The following is a 20,142-nucleotide window of genomic DNA, read 5'->3' as shown; positions in this document are numbered from 1 at the left end:
TTCATTTTGTAGCTGCAAGAGCTGTTTATTTGCTTCAAATTCAAAATCCATTCCGTTTAGCGCTTCGCAGAAAGCAAAGAAAAAAAAATAAAAAATTTCATTGTTTTAAAATAATTATGGATGCATATAAATTAGATAAATTAAAGCACGTCTACATTAAACAAATTCATGTTGCTTGCTTTGTGTTGTAACAATCAGCAGTTAATCCACGACATAGATAAAGTGTCTACCGACTTCGATAACTTTGTCTTCGACTTTCAAGGAAACCAGCTTCTTCTCCACATCTAGGGTGAATGTACCGTCTGTGAGTGGAGTTTTGCCTTTTTGGTAATCTTGAAAAGCGGGAATTTGGCGTGGTCCGAGCACTGGATCAATATAACGCCAGAGTTTCAGTGTTGACAAATCAGCTGGAAAGAGAAAAAATTAAATACATAGTTTTAATTAATAAAAATAAATTTTAAAAAATGAAAAAAATAATAAAAAAAATATTTAAAAAAAAATTATAATAAAAAAATATTAAAAAAAATTATAATAAAAAAAATAAAAAAAAAAAAATAATAATAATAATAAAAAAAAAGTATAAAAAAAAGAATAATAATAATAAAAAAAAATATAAAAAAAAGAATAATAATAATAAAAAAAATAAAAAAGAAATAAAAAAAATAAAATAAAAATTAAAAAAAAAAATAAAAATAAAAAATTAAAAAAAAAATAATAAAAATAAAAAATTAAAAAAAATAAAAAATTAAAAAAAAATAAAAATATTTTATTTTGAATAATTTTTTTTGCTTTGTAAATAACGGTAATATAACGTTTATATGTACCTTTGAAATTTATTTTCTTCGCCAGTTTTTCGGTCAATTGCTTCACTGTCTCGCCTTCACTTATAACGGTATTCACTTCAAACAAACCGGAACGCTCAATTGGATTGATCAATTCCACCGCCACATTCGGTGCGATGATGAAAGCGATGAAAGGCGAGCCGGGACGCACCTCCTCACGTGTTTTTTCGGGCGCTGCTGGATCATCCGTGTATTTCACCTCAATGTTAACAACCTAAAGCAGGCATAAATTAGAAATGAGAGGCTAGAAATTTACAAAAAAAAAAAAAAATGGCGGATTGTTCCACGCATGAACTTACATCCAATGTATTTCTCAGGTAGTCGAGATTGTTGAGCAGCACCTGGCGTTCGTCGAACTCCAAGTTGACGGCGAGCGCCTCAACGCCCTTGCCGCTCTCCACCTTCTCGCGTATCATTTGCGCGAAGGGCATTACGCGCTTCATGAATTTCTTCAGCTGCTCCTTCTGTTGCAGCGTCGACGCGATGACTTTATTTTCCGGGAACTTGCCTTCTTTAGTGTACATTTCGCGCAGTGTATCGAGCACACAACATTGCCATGGCGGATATGTTTTGGCTACCCAAATCAAGGCAGCATTCGGTTTCGCGCTTGTGGGATCCACCGCCTTCTCCTTGCCACCCTTGCCCTTGACTTGCAATAAGTTCTTCAAATTCAGACGGAACGTGTGCGCCGCCTCCATGAGATACTCGGAGCATTTGATTTCGATCTCATTAATGGCGCCCACTTCCGGCCAACGCGCATGCACTATGGACTCCTTATTGCCCAGCAAACCCCATACATAATCGGCGACGTGCGGACAAATCGGCGCCACCAGCAGCGCTTGCCGACGTATGAACTCGAACACCAAGTCTTCGTGCATGCCTTGTGCACCGCACAGCTCACGATATTTGTCACGCGCCAGCTGCAGCTCATAGAAGCCGGTACGTAAGGCTTCCTTGAAGAGCATTTTGCGATAATTCTCATCGGTTTCGCGCGTTTTCAAATTCATTTCGCTGATGAACACTTTGTCATTGAAGGTGTCTGCGGCGCCTTTGCGCAGCTGAGTACGTGTGGCGGACATCTCTTTCACCCACTCGATGAATGTGTACAGACGCAGTATGCCAGCATCTGCGGTGCTCACGACGAAGTTGGCATCCTCCACGCTATCGCCAGAGTCGGCCAGACACAGACGCGTGCCATCGGCTGAGAATTTCTCAACAGCTTCGTAGAGTGTGAGGAAGTTGCCATCGGATTTTGACATTTTCGCAGAATTGAGCAACAGATGTCCGTTGACACGTACGCCCAGTGGCCATTTGCCTTCGTCATTGGGCCAAATGGCGGTGTGGTTGTACAGCATGAATGTTAGATGGTTGTTTATCAAATCCTTGCCACTCACACGCAAATCCATCGGGTACCAGTACTCGAATTCACGACGCAATATATCAAGCGAGTCCTTCTTTACTGGCAGCTTATCAGTGTAGGGGGTTTCGCTGAAGAATATGTAGTCCCACACTTCGGGTGTCATATCCTTTGCGGTGATGCCTAAAGGAAGGAAATTTTATGAGTATGTTTTTTCGAAAGTGTACCAAAACTTTAAATTTTGTCCCATTTAAATAGCCCTTTTGTGGCAAGATTGTAACACCCAGGGGAAAACTTCCGTTGTATATAATACATAGTACATACATATGTTATCAGTATCAGGGTGGCGAAACGAGTCGACTTAGTTATAGTTATAACGGTTATCTTATCCCCGTTAGGATGCTAAGGATTATCTAGGTTGTTGTCAACATCATCTAACGGGAGGCCCCAGAAACGTGCCGTTTCGACAGGGCCGTACCAAAGGGAAAATGGTGTCAGATGAGTGGGGTTGGAGGGGCATGCAAAGAGGTAACTAGTGTCATACGGATACTCATTGCACGCATTACATATATTGGATATGTCGGGGTCTATTCTGGATAAGTAGGAGTTTAACCTGCTACAATATCAAGAACGAAGCTGCGCAAGGGCCACTCTCGTTTCTCGCAACTCGGGCTCTTCGTCTGCAATGAGTGGCGTTTTGACTCCAAAGACGCCATTCACTGGAAGGAAGCCAGTGAAGGTGTTGATGGCTCCACTGTGAATGGCGGTCAGTGCTTGTCGGAAGTTAGTTGCGTCCGAAGTCCGGTCGGCGTATTGTTCAACGTCGTCGACGTAATTGAGGAAAGACTTCTTGATGTTCCTAGCAGGCGGTTCCACTCCAAGCAGGTGGCTGCAGGGGTGATTTCTGCGAAAACATCCCAGCAGGAACTGCCTTGAGAGGCGTTCGTTATGCTCCTTAACTGGAAGCATAATCGTCTCACTGTGTAGGTGTTCAATGGGAGACAACAGGAGGCATCCTGTCGTAGTCCGGAATGCAGTGTTCTGACAAGTCTGAAGTTTCTTCATCAGCGTTCCACTGCATCCAGGCGACCATATTGGTACAAAATAGTTGAGGACCTGCCGGCCGATTGCTTTGTATGTTGCCAACAACGTTTCTTTGTCTTTTTTGCAGTTATCGCGCTCGTAAGGATTATTTTCAAGGCAACGATAAAATCTCCGAAGAAAATGTATCAAATCGAACCTCTAAAGCATATAACTGTCATAATTTGCCTACCTAAAGGACTCGGCTTCTCGCCTCTAAACGAACCGGCTTGCAGCAGATGCACAACCGTGTAGAATGCCATATAAATGGTGGAGTCGGAAAGCGATTCAATAAGCCATTGTTGATCCCAGGGCAGCTTGGTGCCCAATCCATATGTGCGCGAGCAGGCGTACTCGTGCAACCAATTCAAGCAAGCTTCGAAATTATTGCGTGCCTCTTCGTGGTAAACTTCCATTTTGTTGAGATTTTTCTTGGTTTGCGCCTGCCATTCGGGTTCACCGTAATTCAGGTACCATTGATTGCAAAGCGCAACGACGCACTGATCGCCAGAACGCGAAATAATGGTTTTCTCGGGTTCGTAATAGATTTCAGCTTCATTTGCAGCCACAAGCTTCTTCTGCAAATCTTTTTTAATATCTTGGACTTTGCGTCCGGCAAACTCGCCCACCAAAAGCACGCCATCGTAGAAACCTGCAAATATATCAATTGAATATATTGTCTTACAATAAGCACTAAGATAACACAAACCTTTCAAATAGCAAAGCTCCTTCGCCTCAGCCAACTTGTCTTTGTCGTTTTGCGATTGTATCTTCAGTTTTTCATAGGCATAGACGGCGCATGTTTTACCCAAAGTGGGCACCTCTATGATCGGCACTGGCTCATAAGGCAGCACCATCTCATCGGTGATACCGTACTTTTGGCGGAATGCTTCCTTCTTCTGTAAATCCACCAAAGCAGCATAATCGTCAGGTGAATCAGAAGGCACGGATGTTACCACACCAGTGCCTTTGTCCTCTTTAATCGATAGCATTGGCAGTGTATAGATGACTTTATGTGATGTCATAGGTGCAGACAGTGGTGTGCCTAGCAGTTCCTGGCCAGTCAGCTCAGCGATCTCTACAACCTTACCTTCTTCGGCGGTGAAACCTTGGTAGGACATATTACGTGCGGCACGACGTGTGCTAATCCACACTTCATTTGTGCGTGAAACTTGCCAGGCAATGTACTTGATGTCGGGATGCAGCCAGCAGTTGGTTTGCCCATACATAGTTTCGGGACGCAATGTGGCAGCCACCATATAGATGGGCTCATTCACAGCACTGAAATTGTGTTTTTTGTTTTATAATTTTATTTTCTTTTATGTTGATCTAAACTTAAATCTTACCTAAGTTTGGCTGGCTTTTCAAGCACTTTCATCTTAATCAAAGTATATTCTTGCGGACCTACACCCTCACCGCTTGAGCGATCATGATCCATGCAAGGTTGGCCATCTTTTGGCGAATAAATAGTGTAACGTTTGCCATACATGATTTTTCCGCGATTTTTCAAATGCAAGAACTGCCAGCGTACAAAAGAATCGAAGAAAGGATTTGCATCAGTCGTGATGAATGTGCGTCTAAAATCCACCTAAAAATGTAAAAATAATTCGTAAATATTTGTTTATGACATAACTGTTATACTACTTTCACTCACATGTATTCCCAAATTTTTGAGATCCTTAATGGCCAAAGGCGGAAAATAGTTTAACCAATGTTCGGTGTCAGCAAAACACTTAATCTCCTCATCAGTCAATCTTAGACTCTGCATAATCTGCCATTGATATTTTGCTGCTGCTGTTTTGGCCACTGCCTTGCTCTTTTTACCTTTCGATTTATCTTTAGGTATATCGCCTTGTGTGGGTTCCTCAATTTCAGCTGGTGTATCATCGGTTGGAAACTTTGGTGGGTAACCAAAATCCTCCATTTCACGTTTTAACTTGTCCGCACATGCTTTGATGGGCATACCAGTACAGTGAAAGCCGAATGGCCATAGTACACGCCTTCCTTTCAGCCGATGATACCGTACAGCAAATTCTGCCTTCGAGAGCGAGAATGTATGACCCAAATGTAGCCGTCCATTCATATAGGGAAAAGGAAATGTTACAAAAAATTTTTCATCCAGACTTTTGCGTGGCTCTATTGGCGCATCCGTTTCATGCACATGCTCATTTTCCCAACGCTGTTGCATCTCACGCTCGATTTGCTGGAGATATTCCACCTTGAAGGTGCCCTTTCTTTCGACATTTGCCTATATTTTAATACAGAATTATAATTTCAATTGAATAAAACATGAATCACTGGGTTGGCCAAGGAATATTGCATCAGAATGTTTCACGAGTGCGAAAACAAAGTAAACATTCGCTGTAAACGTTCTTTACACTCCGTTGACTGAATATTTATTTGAGCATATGCAACTTACCATGCTTTTAACGCACAATTTCGTTTATTGAAATACAATAAATATATTCAATTGCCCGATAATAAAATAAAACCTGAGCGATTAAACAAAACTGCAACGTGTTCCCGGCAGCAATTGGTGCAAAAAAATTTATATTTGACAGCCAGACGGTACATGGAAATAGTTGGCAACGCGGTAGGCATGGTGTAGCAATTTTATGATTTTTGTATGAGTTGAAGCTCTGTTCTTTTAACATCTAACCATGAAATTGTACCTTTTCAAAATTTTGATGAGTGTAATTATGTTTAATTTTATAGTAGGCTTGAGATATTATGTGTATATTCTGAAATTATTTTATTTGTGTAAATGGCAAATTTCCTTATTCGAATTTTTTGGCAGATTCGTACCAGCTGTAGTTTCGAATTTCGAACTGCTCTGACATACAACAGCTGATTGTCAATAGTGCGTTTGTAAACGTTTAAGAAAGTGTAAAACTTCGCGTGTGTGAAGAATTGTATAAAACATTCTTAATATAAGTTTTTATTAATTTGTGCGTTTAAATAAAAATCTTCCAATATGTCGTACATGCTACCACATTTACACAATGGCTGGCAAGTAGATCAGGCCATCCTATCCGAGGAAGATCGCGTAGTAGTGAGTGCACTCAATAGTTTCTAGAAGATTTCGTTAAACTGTTTAGTCTTATTCAAATTTTAATCAATTTATGCAGGTTATTCGTTTTGGCCACGATTGGGACCCCGCTTGCATGAAAATGGACGAAGTCATGTACAGCATAGCGGAGAAAGTGAAAAATTTTGCTGTAATTTACTTGGTCGACATCACTGAGGTGCCCGACTTTAACAAGATGTATGAATTATACGATCCATGCACCGTAATGTTTTTCTTCCGCAACAAACATATCATGATTGATTTGGGCACTGGTAATAACAACAAAATCAATTGGCCACTTGAAGATAAACAGGAAATGATCGATATTGTAGAGACAGTGTATCGTGGTGCACGAAAAGGTCGGGGTCTAGTCGTATCGCCAAAAGACTATTCTACAAAATATAGATATTAAATTTAATATTATAATTAAGCCGCCCATCATCGCATTTATTGAACTCATCTCATCTATCAACTAACTAGTTTTATTTAATTAAAAAAATATCAAAAAGGAAAAACAGCAATTTGTTTTGATAAAATTTTATGCAAGTGTATGTGTGTGTGTATCAAATGTTTGCATTGCCAGATTTTTTGCAAGTTTACGTTCATTAATTTAAGTATGTGTGCCTGCTGAGAGAATTTGTGTCAAGTTGTCCAAGGTAAGTTATTTTATTAATTTATTATTACAAATTATTCGTACAAAGTTTAATGCAAACAACCCGATAAAATATGAATGTGAGCTTTAGTGAATTTTTTTTTAACTGAATTGGCGCTTGAATAAGCGCATTTCAAGTAGTATTTCGTAAAAAAAAAAAATGTAAACTGTGTATAATATAAATAAAAGAATCAAACACATTTTTACAATGTATGTATGTAATAGTTTATTCTATCACTTTATTTATTTATTTTTTTTTTATTTTAATTACTTTTACCCTTTTTTACTTAAATTTACAGCGCTAACATTTACATAAACTCACTTTTCAAGTTATTTTATTATTTATCTTACCGTTACATTTGGTTGCTTTTTTTTTATAACATTTAACTAAAATTCATAACATTTTTTCGCTAATAACAATTTTAGTTTTCAATAGGATTTCGTTTTACAAACTAATTTCACGTTTCATTGTATTGTATGCAATACTTATAATTTTCTTTAGTTTTTTTATCGTTAATTTAATCTAATTTTTTATCGTAAAATTAAAGTTATTATTTAAGATTAGAAGTTATAGTTACAAAATCAAGTTAGCATTTAAAAAGTTTGACTTTCAGTTGCAATTGCGTTTTGAAAAAAAAAAATAGTGAAGTTTAAAAATAAATCAAAGCAAGCAAATACTATTTTTTTATAAAATAAAATAGCTTCAGAAAATCATATTAATTAGACATTCTGTGAACAAAATTTGTATGAAAAATAGCTACATTTATTTTTTCTTGCAAAATAGCTTTTTTTTTTATTTCAACGTTTTCCATTTTTCAATTTATTGCACGCATTCGTTTCATTAACGCAATTTAATCGCCAAAATATTTATTTTTCTTCATCTAGTAACAGCTTAACTGAAGAGCTAATCATATTGTTTTAATATTATTTTAATTAATACTTTAGCTCCTTGTGCTTTGCAATTTGCTTCAAATCCTAACGGTATATACTCATATTTTCGTTTTGTTAGCCTTCATATCTGTACATAATTACTTTATATATTTTTGTTTAAGTTTAAAGATCTTCAACATATTCCTACTACAATTAATTCAGCTATATTTTTGTAACCTTTTATATCAGCTTAACTCTAATTCAACTTCTCTTTAATATTTTCTAGTTTTAGTTTGTATTTTTTTTCAATAATTTGGTAGTAATGATCTTCAGCAATTGTTAAATTACAATCATGTGTAATTGCAACATTATTCCTTGTTTACACTTAAAACACTTTACACATGCATTTATCTATTTAATTTTTTTTTAATTTTGCTTATTTTTATTTTTATTTTCGATATACTTGAAATATTTCTAACAGTTATGAAGTAACAATGCTTCCAGCATTCTTTGCGTTCCAGATCTTTAGGTTTATCTGAGTTTTGTGTGTAATGATGAGTGTCTGTGTGTGTGTTTTCATTCCCCCAGCGAAAAAATTAAATTCTTGTAGATTTATTTTCGAAGTCAGTGTCTCTTAGTCCAATATTATCGGGTAAAATCGCCGAAAAAAACACGTTGGGTCGGATGAATCCGTTAGATGTTGTTGTTGTAGCGAGTACGTAAACCCTGTTTGAGGGAAGTGCAAACACTGCGCTGTCATCGAAGTCACTTAGCGGTAAGTCTAGGAAATGGGCTGTTTCGATCGAGTCGGATCAAGGGAATTTTAAGTGAGTGGGTTTAGCGAGCATGCAAGGAGTTGGTTTGCACGGAGGAGGTTGAGAACTCTTTGCACGGATGACATATATTTTGTATGTCGGGGTCTTTTCGGGATAGGTAGGAGTTTCACCTGCTGCAAAACCAGAACGAAGTTGCACTAAAGTCACTCTGGATTTAGGCGACAACGCAAGCACACGATCTGCGGTAGATGGTGTTTCGACCCCAATGACGGCATTCGCATAGTTGTTGTTGTTGTAAAGGGTACCTAATTCCTGTTAGGAGGATAGACAATTCCCACAAAGGCTAAAGGCTGTTATTTCGGTAATCTAACCCTGTTAAGATCGGCAAGTCTAAGTTTAATCTCGTCGCCACTAGAGCAACGCCTTACAGTAAGGTTGATCCGTATCCTCCTGACTCGTGCTGGCATTGAGCCCAACCCGGGCCCGGGAGAAATTTTTTGCTGCGTTTGCGCCAAAAGGCTCCATCCAAATTCCACCTCGATCAGGTGTAACACAGGCAAGGCATGGACCCATCTTGGAACCTGCTCTGGCCTTAAGACATACAGGGAGTGGACCACAAGTTACGTGGCCCCATATTGCCTACGCATTACTGCGATCTTAGCCTCTACGGCTGTGCAACCTACGCCTAGTTCGCACACTGCACCGCCACTCCACCCGAGTTACCAACAGAAGACCTCCACGGTCCATAGGAGCTAAAAAAGGCAACATGTCTTCCATTCTGAACAGTCCAAGTTCTGTATTTTCTTCAGGTGCGTCCTGCTGCACCCAACCTAACATATGAAGGCTGGATAAATAATGACCGGCCAATCGATTGCCTTATGAGTGTCCAGCAACGTTTCTTTGTCCTTACCCAATGTGCTACCGGTTAGTGATCTGTTTTTGTTAATAATCGCAGACGTATGCGGAGTTAAGGAGTACCGTAATTTTGGGTTTGCTGACGGCCGAGATTTAAGTTACCGATCCATTTTGTATTGCTTCATCCAGTTGGGGAATGTGGTCGCTGTGGATTTTGCAGGGTAGGCTTTAAGGTACCTTGAAGTGAATGAACGTAAAACCACGATACTTGTAACACCGCAAAACTCGTCGGAGATCCTATAAAGTATATATAAAAAACCAGAGTGTCAAGCTGAGTCGTGTAATTGTCGGTTTGTCTGTCCATCTGTATATACATATGTATGCGTGAACGCATACCTCGGTTTTTGAGATTTCGGTTTGAAAGAAGAAGCTGCTCATCGGAATCTCTGATATCGGACATTTATACCATATACTTATCTGCCATACAAACTGTACGTTCAAACTCAAGTCCTTGTATGGAAATATCTATTATTCGTCAAGGTATCTTCACGAAATTCGACAGAGTTTATTATACAAAGTATCGCTACAATCTCTGAAAAATTTGTTCAGATCGTACCACATTAGCATATAGCTGCCATACAAACTGAACGATTAAACTCAGGTCCTTGTATGGAAAAGTCTTTTATTTGTCAAGGTATCTTCACGAAATTCGACATGGTTTATTATACAAAGCATCGCTACAATCTCTGAAAAATTTGTTTAGATCGGACCACATTAGCATATAGCTGCCATACAAATTGAACGATTAAACTCAAGTCCTTGTATTGAAAAGTTTTTTATTTGTCAAGGCATCTTCACGAAATTCGACAGAGTTTATTATACAAAGTATCGCTACAATCTCTGAAAAATTTGTTTAAATCGGACCACTATAGCTTATAGCTGCCATACAAACTGTACGTTCAAACTCAAGTCCTTGTATGGAAAAGTCCTTTATTTGTCAAGGTATCATCACGAAATTCGACATGGTTTATTATACAAAGCATCGCTACAGTCTCTGAAAAATTTGTTTAGATCGGACCACATTAGCATATAGCTGCCATACAAACTGAACGATTAAACTCAGGTCCTTGTATGGAAAAGTCTTTTATTTTTCAAGGTATCTTCACGAAATTTGGCAAAGATTATAAACCAAGGCAGCGTTACAACCTCCGAACAAATTGTTCAGATTGGACCACTATAGCTTATAGCTGCCATACAAAATTGCCGATCAAAATGAGAACAAAGCTCTTTTTATCCACTTTAATGCTATAAAAATGCAACTGTAACAGAGTTTGTAGCTCCTTTGCAGCCAAAGTCAACGTTTTTTCTTGTTTTGTTTTAAATTCGCTGGAAAAAAGTACTTATGTCTATGTGTGTGTATAGTTTTCACATATTCTACAAGTGCGTACATATGTATTTGTTATTAGCACGGTATAAAAGGCTTATTTTAGATACATATACAATTGTATGTCGGTATGTTTGCACGCATCTAATAGGAAAATGATATTTTTTATACATACATATTTATATGCTCACTTTATTACAGTATATTCGTAACATGAAGGTACCAGTGTGTTGGCTTCGAGCACTAGCTCATATATGTTTAAAATGTATGTATGTATGTAGGTATAAAATATGGTCTTCTATGCATAAATATAGTAAATACACATGTAATATGAAATTTCATAGAAAAATACGAGAGATAATTACGCGATTTTGTTGTTGTACGAAATCCAATCAGTGTTTTTTGCTTGCCATAGATTTTTCATTGTTATCTATGATTTATCTATGAGTATTGCTGTTTGTTTTTGCTTGTATGTATTATACATACATTTGCATGAATATATGTAGTATAATTGTATGTATGTATGTGCATGCCACGCTTTTGGTTAGGTGGGCTAAACTAGGAATAGGTCTATACAAAGTATAAAGTATGCTAACTATTATAAATATAACACACGGTACACATGGAGTATATATGTACATAAATTAATTTTTGTAACTATGTATGTATGTGTGGTTGTAGCTAACACATATGTATGTAGGTTTGTGTGTATGTCATTTGGTTGGCGCGGAAGTACATACAACAAACACAGTAGCTCAATATTTTGCATAAACTCGGTTTATGCGCTTCTTCGTATATACAGTTATGTTCTATAATTTTTCTGCATTTATTACTGTTTTTTATTGCTATTTTTTATTATAACCATTATTTGTTTTATAAAAAATTTATTTCTTTTTATTTTTTTTGTTTTTGTTAATTTTTTTACTATTTTTTCTTATAATTTGGGTTACATGCGTGCAATCTCTACTTAAATTACTTAATTAGCTAAAATTACATACACATGCATGACATAAGTCACGTTTTTTTCTCTAATTGATTTTATAGATTTTTTATAGTTTTTGTTTTTGTTTTTTATTTTTATTTATTTTCTGGTTTTTAATTTTTGTTCTCAGGTATATGCACTTTGGGTGGGTTTGAAGGAAGGCATGAAGAGAAGTCCTAATTGTTTCTATTCACATATGACACACATACATATATATATATATATGTGTTTTTTTGTTATTCTATTACACTAAACACTTGCTTTGAATTCGAAACAAATATGTACGTAATTTTCGTTTAATTGTAACTAAAGCAGATATTCATAAACAAAAACTGAAACCTTTCGAAAATGTGCGTATGTCAACTTTGAGGCACACGTTTGCTACATTTACATACATATAAAGAAATATTAGTTTCAATGCTTTCTGTAACACATTTCTCACATTTATCTGCTATTTTGCTATACGCTACCGCTAAAGTAGTTGTAGTTGTAGTTGTAAGAGTAAAGTATTGACAAAAAAATATTTTTGAAGTTTTTATCAGTAGTGAAGTCATTCTACATGCTAATAGTCCCTAAAGTTGTTGCATTTTCTTTTGGTTTTACAGTTTTTCTTATTACTAAGTCTATGAACGTTTATTTTTCAGTGTTTTTTTTTTGTGAGGAAAATTCGTGAACTTAATATTTTGTATGGAAATTGAAAAAAAAAATATGTTATGGCAAAAAAACTGCTAAACAAGCGCTATGTACCATAAACTGCTTTGCGAAAAAATATTTTATAATTAATGCGTGGAGTTCTCGACTATCTTGCTTGCACTAAACTCTCCAATCTCTCATAATTTTCTGGCCAAAATTTAAAATTTTTAAGGTATGAACTTATCTGGCCATCAATTATTATTGCTGTTGTTGTAGCGGCAGAATTATGTCGAGTTGACAGTCCCTCACCGGATAAAAAATCCAGATCCGTTCCGGTTACGTACATAGATCCGACTGTCGTGGGAACGGGTTTCAAGTAGTTAGTATTCGTACATAATCATCATTCGAAAAATTTTCTAAAAAAAAGTAATTCCATAAAAGTCCTTACTACAGCAATAGGTACAAAAAAGATCCTTCCGTAGGTTTATTCCATCGTAAAAATTATTATTTACTGGTTTATCTAGTATTCTACTAGTCATCTTTGGCTCACCACTTTGTTGGTTGTCATAATAGCCTTTCTTGTCAAGCATTTTATTTGTCATGTAACATAAAACGGTCCATTTGAGTTTAATACGCGCTTCTCTTGGTCCTAACTCATAAAAATGGTATTTATTCTGTGATCTTATTTGATTTATGCCATGTCTTTGTTCGATTCACAACACACTCAAAAGCTTGTCGAAGAGCAGCCGTTTATGGCTTGCATTTTTTTATATTGGCACTCGCCAATATGTGCAAGGGCACATAGACTGATATAAGTTTTTAGTGAGAATTAGTTGAATTACCTATCATGCAGATGTCTTATAACCCATATAATATTTGTTTTCTCGATTCACTTAATCCAGAGCTTTCTAACAAAATGAGCATTTTTTTTGTAGAAGCTGAACTTTTCGATCGACCACAATATTTTTTCCAAAATATTTCAACCAGAGGTTAGTACTTCTCTGAGAAAGAGGCATTTTTCTTTCGACACCAATTTGTAACCATAAAAATACTTTTAGAAGTACTGTTTACTGAGTCGCTGAGGGTTATATCCGAAAAATATACTTAAAACATCTCAAAGAAGTCAACTGAAGACTTAAACTCGGTAAAAGTTTAAAGAAAGCCGCTTAAAGTTTTTAAAGCTATAGAGCATATTTTTATATACTTGTTCAAGGATCCATGTTTCCAAAAAGGGATCACATTCCTTCGCTAGCACCTACCAGTATATTGGGCCTTACCAATGTGCTGGGGCTAGGTCAGTGTTTGCGATTTAGACGAGGGTCTATCTATCTATGTAATCAAAATTTCTAGAAAATATGCCTAAAACCTCTCCTATAAGTCATACGAAGGCTGTATCTGATTATAAGCTTAGTGAAAAATCGCATTTGGCTTTATCTAGACCTATTTCTGTGTTCTAACTTTAAAGTTTGGAATAGAGCCTATGACAAAAGCACTCAAGTGTTCATAGTGAAGTGGAGATTTATAAGAAATTTCTTAGCGGCATTTGATTTAGCACTAAGGAATTGGCGCTCTGAAATTCAGCTTATGGGGTTATATCCATTTGTGAATTTCAAAAAATCAAGTTTTTTGGTCGCCAACTCTTGGCTTTTGCACCACGATAATGTACCGTCACATACTACATTGTTTATTAAACTTTGTCGCGACCGTTTAATGTTTAAATGCGTTTTGCTCGAAACACTTTCTTTTCTGAGACGGTGAGGAAAATTTCTCCAAAATGCTTAGATCTATTGCTTTAATTTTTTCATACAACATTCTTAGATGTATTAATCAGGTTATGAGCGAAGAATTTAATAATATTTTCAATTTTTTAATCCACTCAATTTCGTCACAAAAAACTACTTTTTTGGAAAGTCGAATTAGTCTTTCGGTTACCACCCATATCCATCTATAGCATTATTAATTTCCTTTAGTTTTTGGATTTGAAATAATTTTAGACAGAAAAACCGCAAGACCCTTGTTTTGGTGGTTCTCATGGATTAAGGAAAACCACAATTCCTTATGAACCAATTTTGTTAAATAAAATGTCTCTTCAAGAAAAAAATTCATATAAAACTCGTTTATCTGCCTTGCAAATTGATGTTACCCACATCGTCGTTCGAATTTAGTCGGTTCTTTTAGGCGTAGGCATTGATATTTAGATCAGACATACTGTGGGCAAAAATAGTAAGACTTTTTAATTTAAATTTTGCGCGAAACCCCATTCGTCGGATATTTCTTTACTCGGATGGTACGACTATCAGAGACATATGTGACAAATGTCACATCAAAATAATAATTCGTGTTTCGTATACGCTTGTCTTACTGAAGTATATTAAGTGTATTCGTCCATTTTTACGGTGTCTGATTTCATAAAGAAGTTCCATTTAATTTTGCGGGATCAAATTTCTGTTGGCATAAAATTCAGAATGTATAAAAAGGTCTTCGGTGATAATTCTTTTTCGCAAGCAAGTGATTTTCATCTGTAAAAATTATTCAAAGAGGGTGAAGAACGCGTTGAAGATGAACCACGTCCAGGACGGCCACCATCATCCATCATCAACTGATGATCAACACGTCAATAAAATAAAGAAATTGGTGCTGAGAATCGACAATTTTCAGTCAGAGATCTTACTGGCATCGTTGCAATATCGAAAAGATCAAGTAAAAAACATTTTGAAAGATCATTTGGGCATAAGAAAAGTGAAAACACGATTGGTTCCAAAATCACTAAATTTTTTCCAAAACAGCGTCGAGTTAACGTGTGTGAAATAATGATTTTCGACTACCAGGATATCATGAAACGTATTATTACTGGCGATGAGTCTTCTTGGATATATGTATACGACCCAGAAACGGACGATCAATCGGCCGAATATCGTGGCAAAGGTCAGCCGAAGCCGAAAACACCACATCAAGGCAGGTTAGAAATCAAGTTTTTGTTCACAGTTTTCTTCGATTATCGAGATGTTGTGCACACTGAGTTTCTTCCGACCACCCAAACGGTCAATAAAGAATACTATTTGAATGTTATACGTCGTTTGTGCGGAGATATTCGTAAAAATAGGTCGGAATTATGGGCTCTTGAATTTTGCACCACGATAATGTACCGTCGCTTACTGCATTGGTTCTTCGTGAGTTTTTTGCCAAATTTTAAACCAAATAACCGCTCAGGGGAAACCGTATTGAGTCAATTGAAGACATTAAGCATGAATCGCTACGCGCATTGAAAGCTATTTCGGAAATTGATCATAAAAACTTTTTCGAGGATTGGAAAAACGTTGGCACTAGTGTATTGGGGCCAGGGAGACTACTTTGAGGTGGACGGTGAGGTGAAGAATAAATTAGGAATTTTAAAATTATGAACAAAGTCTTACTATTTTTGGCTCATAGTTGTAGACAGTCTTGCATCGGTTCACAATGGTTTTATTAGAAGCATTGCCATACCAAAATTATTCAATATTAAATTAACCCTTACAAATTAAATATGTGTTCTCATTTCTATGTTCCCCACTGTAAAATTAATCTTTTATTACATGCAACTAAGGAAGAAAGTTAAGGCCATTTCAAGTTCATTAAATATACCATTTCCTAGTGTGAAGTCTATTCGCTCGAGTTCCGATTCGCTCCTCAATTTAAAGTAAATTTTAAAGCTTATGAATTACTAGATAACTATATATTTATGAAAGTGTTTTTTGTTTTTCTTATAATTTCATAAAGTATGTATGTATGTATGCAGTTATTTACTATCAAATACTCGTACATATAACAATTTGAATCGCATAAATTACGCACGAAATGCTTTTAAGTTCACCCGTTTCCGTGTTGTGATTTGTATTCTTCACTTATAAATATAAATATTCTCATTTACATAATTTGTATGCTAAATCTCTTAGTTTATAATTATAGTTCATTAGTTTTGTTTTCGTTTTTTGAGTTCCTTATTTTTGTTTTTGGTTTTTTGGTTTCTGCAAAATCTGATACATACTAAGCTCCTGTAAAAAGTTATTGTGCCAACTTTGAGTCACACAACAGCAAATGCAATTCCTTAGCGGGGCAGTCGAAGAGCTCAACGTGGATCTAACGATGCTTTGCACTATCCAAACTGCAGTCTTTCGTCTATACGATTTTTTACGCCACACCTGCGCTGCTTTATTCAACTCTTTGCTACTTGTAACACTCCTTCTACTGTGAGTACCGTATACGTAAACACTTTGAGCCCGGTTTGTTCAACCCATTTTGTAGCTGGTACGTCTTGCTTTGGTTCCTAGCTAGAATAGTGTTTCCTTCGACCATTTCCGACTGTTTCTTGTCAGACTGGGTTCGCGTGAACCTTCACTCTTACTTTGCGCACGTTGTGCATTCCCTTCCGATGCTGACGAACTTTCCGAGCTCTCATCGGTAGGTAACTTTATTAGCGGCAGTTCCAGCATAACCGAACGACATGAACGATCTTCACTATCACGCGCATTTGTGTTCGACGCGCTCAAATTAGTAGCGCTGCGGCTCACCAACAGACTGGGCGAGTCGACCGTTTTATCTGCGCTTGTTGTAGAACTGGTTCCGGCACCGGACCCGCGTATGATGAGGTTTTTCAGCGATGCTGGCATGCAAATTATTGGTTGTCGCGTTGTTGATGTGATGATCAACGAGTCGGAGACCGAGGAGGCACAAGAGTCATCATAGAGTCTGGAGCATGGCAGTTGTGGTTGTGTTTTGTTCGTTTGATTTTTCGAAGCCTTTTGTTTTTCTGTAGTATAGAGCTGGTGATGAGCGTTAGCGCTTGTGCCAGCACTAAGGCTACAGCTCGTTTTGTTATTGTCCGGGAGCGGACTCGAGCGGCCAAAACTGACGACCGTATTTAAGCTGCTGTTTTGTGTCAGAGTCGCTGAGCCACCGCCACCGCCGGTGCCGCCGCCACCACCACTGCCGCTGCCGCTACCGCTCGGTCCCTGTGCGCCGGCATTACCACCGCACAGTTCCGTATTCAAAGTCGAGCAGGTGTCATCCTCCGTCGTGGCTGTAGTTGTTGTGGTGGTCGGCAGACTTTGCGGATCGCTATACTGTTGCAGCAATTGTGCGCGTCGCAGATGTGTGGGTGAGCTACTGGTGCAAATAATCGAACCGAAGTGCGTCTCCAGTGGTACCGTTTCAGCGATGGTGGTCGGTGTTTGACTGCCGCTGCCAGTGTGTTGGAACTCTTTGAGCTGGTGGCCGATCAAAGCTACACGATCGCTGGAAGAAACGCTGATTGTGCGATGGCGTTGCAGCAGTGGACGTCGTGCGCGTGATAGTTTCGTGCCAGCGACACCGGCATTGCAAGCAGCGCCCAGACTATAACGCTTTTCGATGGGATACTTGAGTGGTTGCGGTCGCGTTTGCACAGTTGCCGTTGCCTCGGCATTGTTGCTGCCGGCGGTATCTTGTGTTACGACGAGGGCAACATTCTCGCGCATACTAGTAGGATCATGTTCACCGAAGCTGACCTCATCACTGTCACTGCTCAGCTGCTGCATATCCTCATCGGTGTCGGCCACGCTGTCCAGGAATACTGAGTCCTCGTCAACGGAACGCGCTTCCGAGTCTTGATACTCTAATGACGAGATTTTAAAGGAACTAAGCGAGGCGAGCGGTGCTCGCCTTTCTACATTGAAAAGTGCTTTCGCTGATATGGTGCCCAAACTGCCGCTGCCATTCAGTCTATCCAAACTTATGGGCGTGCTATCGATGCTGATGCTACTGGAGTTGGCGGTAACAACGGCAGCAGCCGCTATGGCCGCAGCGGTACTGGAATATGAAAAATTATTATTATTGTGCTCTGGTATGGGCGGCGGCGTCATCTCTTCGGTCGGATAGGTGAGACGTTGTAGTTCAACTACCGTGACCTTGCCGCGCAAACTACCACGGGAATCTTCCGTCGGCGAATCGGTGTAATGGAATCCGTACTGCGTGCTTGTTGTCGGCGCAGTTTGTAGTGGCGTCTTGTGTGCGGTACCACCAGCATCACTGGAACCAAACGTACCACGCGTTTCGTAATTGGTTTGATTATAAGGATAGATGTCTACCGTGTCGGCGCTTATCGAGTGTATTTCCTGTTTACGTCCTGCCTGTGCACTCTCCGGATCATAATAGGCTATACTGTGCTTGCGCACAAATTTCTGCGAATCTGTTGGAGTACCAGCGCCTCTCACTTCACCAGTAACCACAGTATTGGTTGTGCCAGTCTTACTCTGTGTTGTGATGGTGGCTACGGGTAAATTGTCCGGCAGTGCCTCAGCGCCTTTGCCAGTCACCTTGGCGCTCGAGGTGGAAGCACCGTTGGCATGCGCCTGTAGTTGTTCATAAAGACTACGCTCCGATGGACAAGGCGAAGGTTTCGGTGTTGGCTGTATGACCTGTATATCGGGGTAATAGTAGTCCCAATTGTCGGTGCTCGATGCGCGTGAGGCTGTCGATAGTTTTCGTTGAAGTGTCGGCGGTAGATTGCTCAGCCCTAAGGTAAACGCCGAACAGCGTCGCTCCAAATAAGAGCTTTCAGTACTGCAACATGTCATTGCGCTGCTACGTCGCGAATCTTGTCCCTGCATGTGAAAACTTGTTGATTAATTGAGTTAATATTTATGGAATGTTTAACTTACCGCAGGCGGTACCTCCAGAAAACCACGTTTACTTTTCGTTGAATCAGTGCGTTGTGGCATATCGGGCAGTTTGTCAAGATGTGTCCCACTACGTGGGTAGTCGGTGCATTCCAATTCATCCTCGGTCTCTATAAAGTAATCATCATTGCCGAAACTACTGCCCATAGGATAGTTACTCAGTATACGTGACGACTCGGAGCCACTTTTTCTGCGACCGCCCGTGAAGCTGCCTACACCAGAAGTTGCCGAATAGGAAAAACGCCTAGGTGGCTCCAGCAGGCTGCTGTAGCCACCACCACCTGTAGTTTCGAAAGCAGGAATATCTTTTTTGCCTTAATGACCAACTGAACACTACTTTTTCGAACAGTAAACTTACCCACTGACGAGAAGCGATATCCTCGGTTTAGCATGGGCGGTGCGCTAACATTACCCAATGATAACATTCGTTGTCGCCGATAGAGAATTGCATCATATTCATCCGGGTATATCGACATGCCAGTTGCCACCATCGCCTCCTGAATTTCACGCTCTTCCTCCTCTTGCATACACACGGCGGCCACAGCAGCCATTTTGGGATCCTAAAACAATATTTGAAATTGTATCTACCAGCAGCACTTGAAGGAAATGAAGATTAAGGTTTCTTAAAGAATGCGTAAGCATCAGCTTCTTTAGAGTGAACCTGCATCGAGGTTACATGTGTCCAAATTGGACTCTCTGTTCCTTGACTGATATTGCGTTGGATTTCTTTTCTTTGGTAGGCCGGGCAATCAATATTCATACATTGGATACATGAGAGTTTCTGGTTTCATACCTAAGGGGTCACAAAGCATCTGGGTTTCAGCTCTGAATTGAGCTCCAAATCTGACTCTCTATTCTTTGACTGAGGATACTTTGGATTTCTTTTCTTTGGTAGGTCGGGCAATCAATATTCATACATTGGATACATGAGAGTTTCTGGTTTCATACCTAA

At 38.6% G+C, this 20,142-nt stretch overlaps 3 protein-coding genes across 4 annotated transcripts in view; 1 reads left to right on the top strand and 2 right to left on the bottom strand.

Annotated features, from left to right (window-relative positions):
- LOC105233656 (leucine--tRNA ligase, cytoplasmic) lies at nt 1-5,857 on the bottom strand. The gene is made up of 8 exons (XM_049446694.1): nt 5,699-5,857; nt 4,934-5,527; nt 4,626-4,867; nt 3,989-4,560; nt 3,473-3,931; nt 1,142-2,382; nt 825-1,056; nt 1-407 (listed from the first exon to the last, which is right to left on the bottom strand). The coding sequence occupies exons 1-8, from the start codon at nt 5,699-5,701 to the stop codon at nt 202-204; spliced, it is 3,549 nt and encodes a 1,182-aa protein (XP_049302651.1). The 5' UTR covers nt 5,702-5,857; the 3' UTR covers nt 1-201.
- A 270-nt stretch (nt 5,858-6,127) lies between these two features.
- On the top strand, nt 6,128-6,861 carry LOC105233650 (thioredoxin-like protein 4A). Its single transcript, XM_011215783.4, has 2 exons — nt 6,128-6,331; nt 6,408-6,861. Exons 1-2 carry the CDS (start codon nt 6,254-6,256, stop codon nt 6,756-6,758), a joined length of 429 nt encoding a protein of 142 aa, XP_011214085.1. The 5' UTR covers nt 6,128-6,253; the 3' UTR covers nt 6,759-6,861.
- A 9,352-nt stretch (nt 6,862-16,213) lies between these two features.
- The window catches only part of LOC105233649 (uncharacterized), a 175,400-nt gene continuing 171,471 nt past the window's right edge, over nt 16,214-20,142 (bottom strand). The window contains exons 6-8 of one of the 2 annotated variants that reach the window (XM_049446695.1): nt 19,549-19,750; nt 19,173-19,495; nt 16,214-19,115 (exon numbers count right to left, since the gene is read on the bottom strand). In XM_049446695.1, the coding sequence (XP_049302652.1) occupies nt 16,806-19,115; nt 19,173-19,495; nt 19,549-19,750 (2,835 nt within the window). In that variant the 3' untranslated portion in view covers nt 16,214-16,805. The remainder of the gene's footprint in view (nt 19,116-19,172; nt 19,496-19,548; nt 19,751-20,142) is intronic. The other variant, XM_049446696.1, reaches the window with a different exon arrangement.

Source organism: Bactrocera dorsalis, chromosome 1 (genome assembly GCF_023373825.1).
Source record: "Bactrocera dorsalis isolate Fly_Bdor chromosome 1, ASM2337382v1, whole genome shotgun sequence".
NCBI classification, from domain to species: domain Eukaryota; kingdom Metazoa; phylum Arthropoda; class Insecta; order Diptera; family Tephritidae; genus Bactrocera; species Bactrocera dorsalis.
This window is presented reverse-complemented; position numbering and strand designations above follow the sequence as displayed.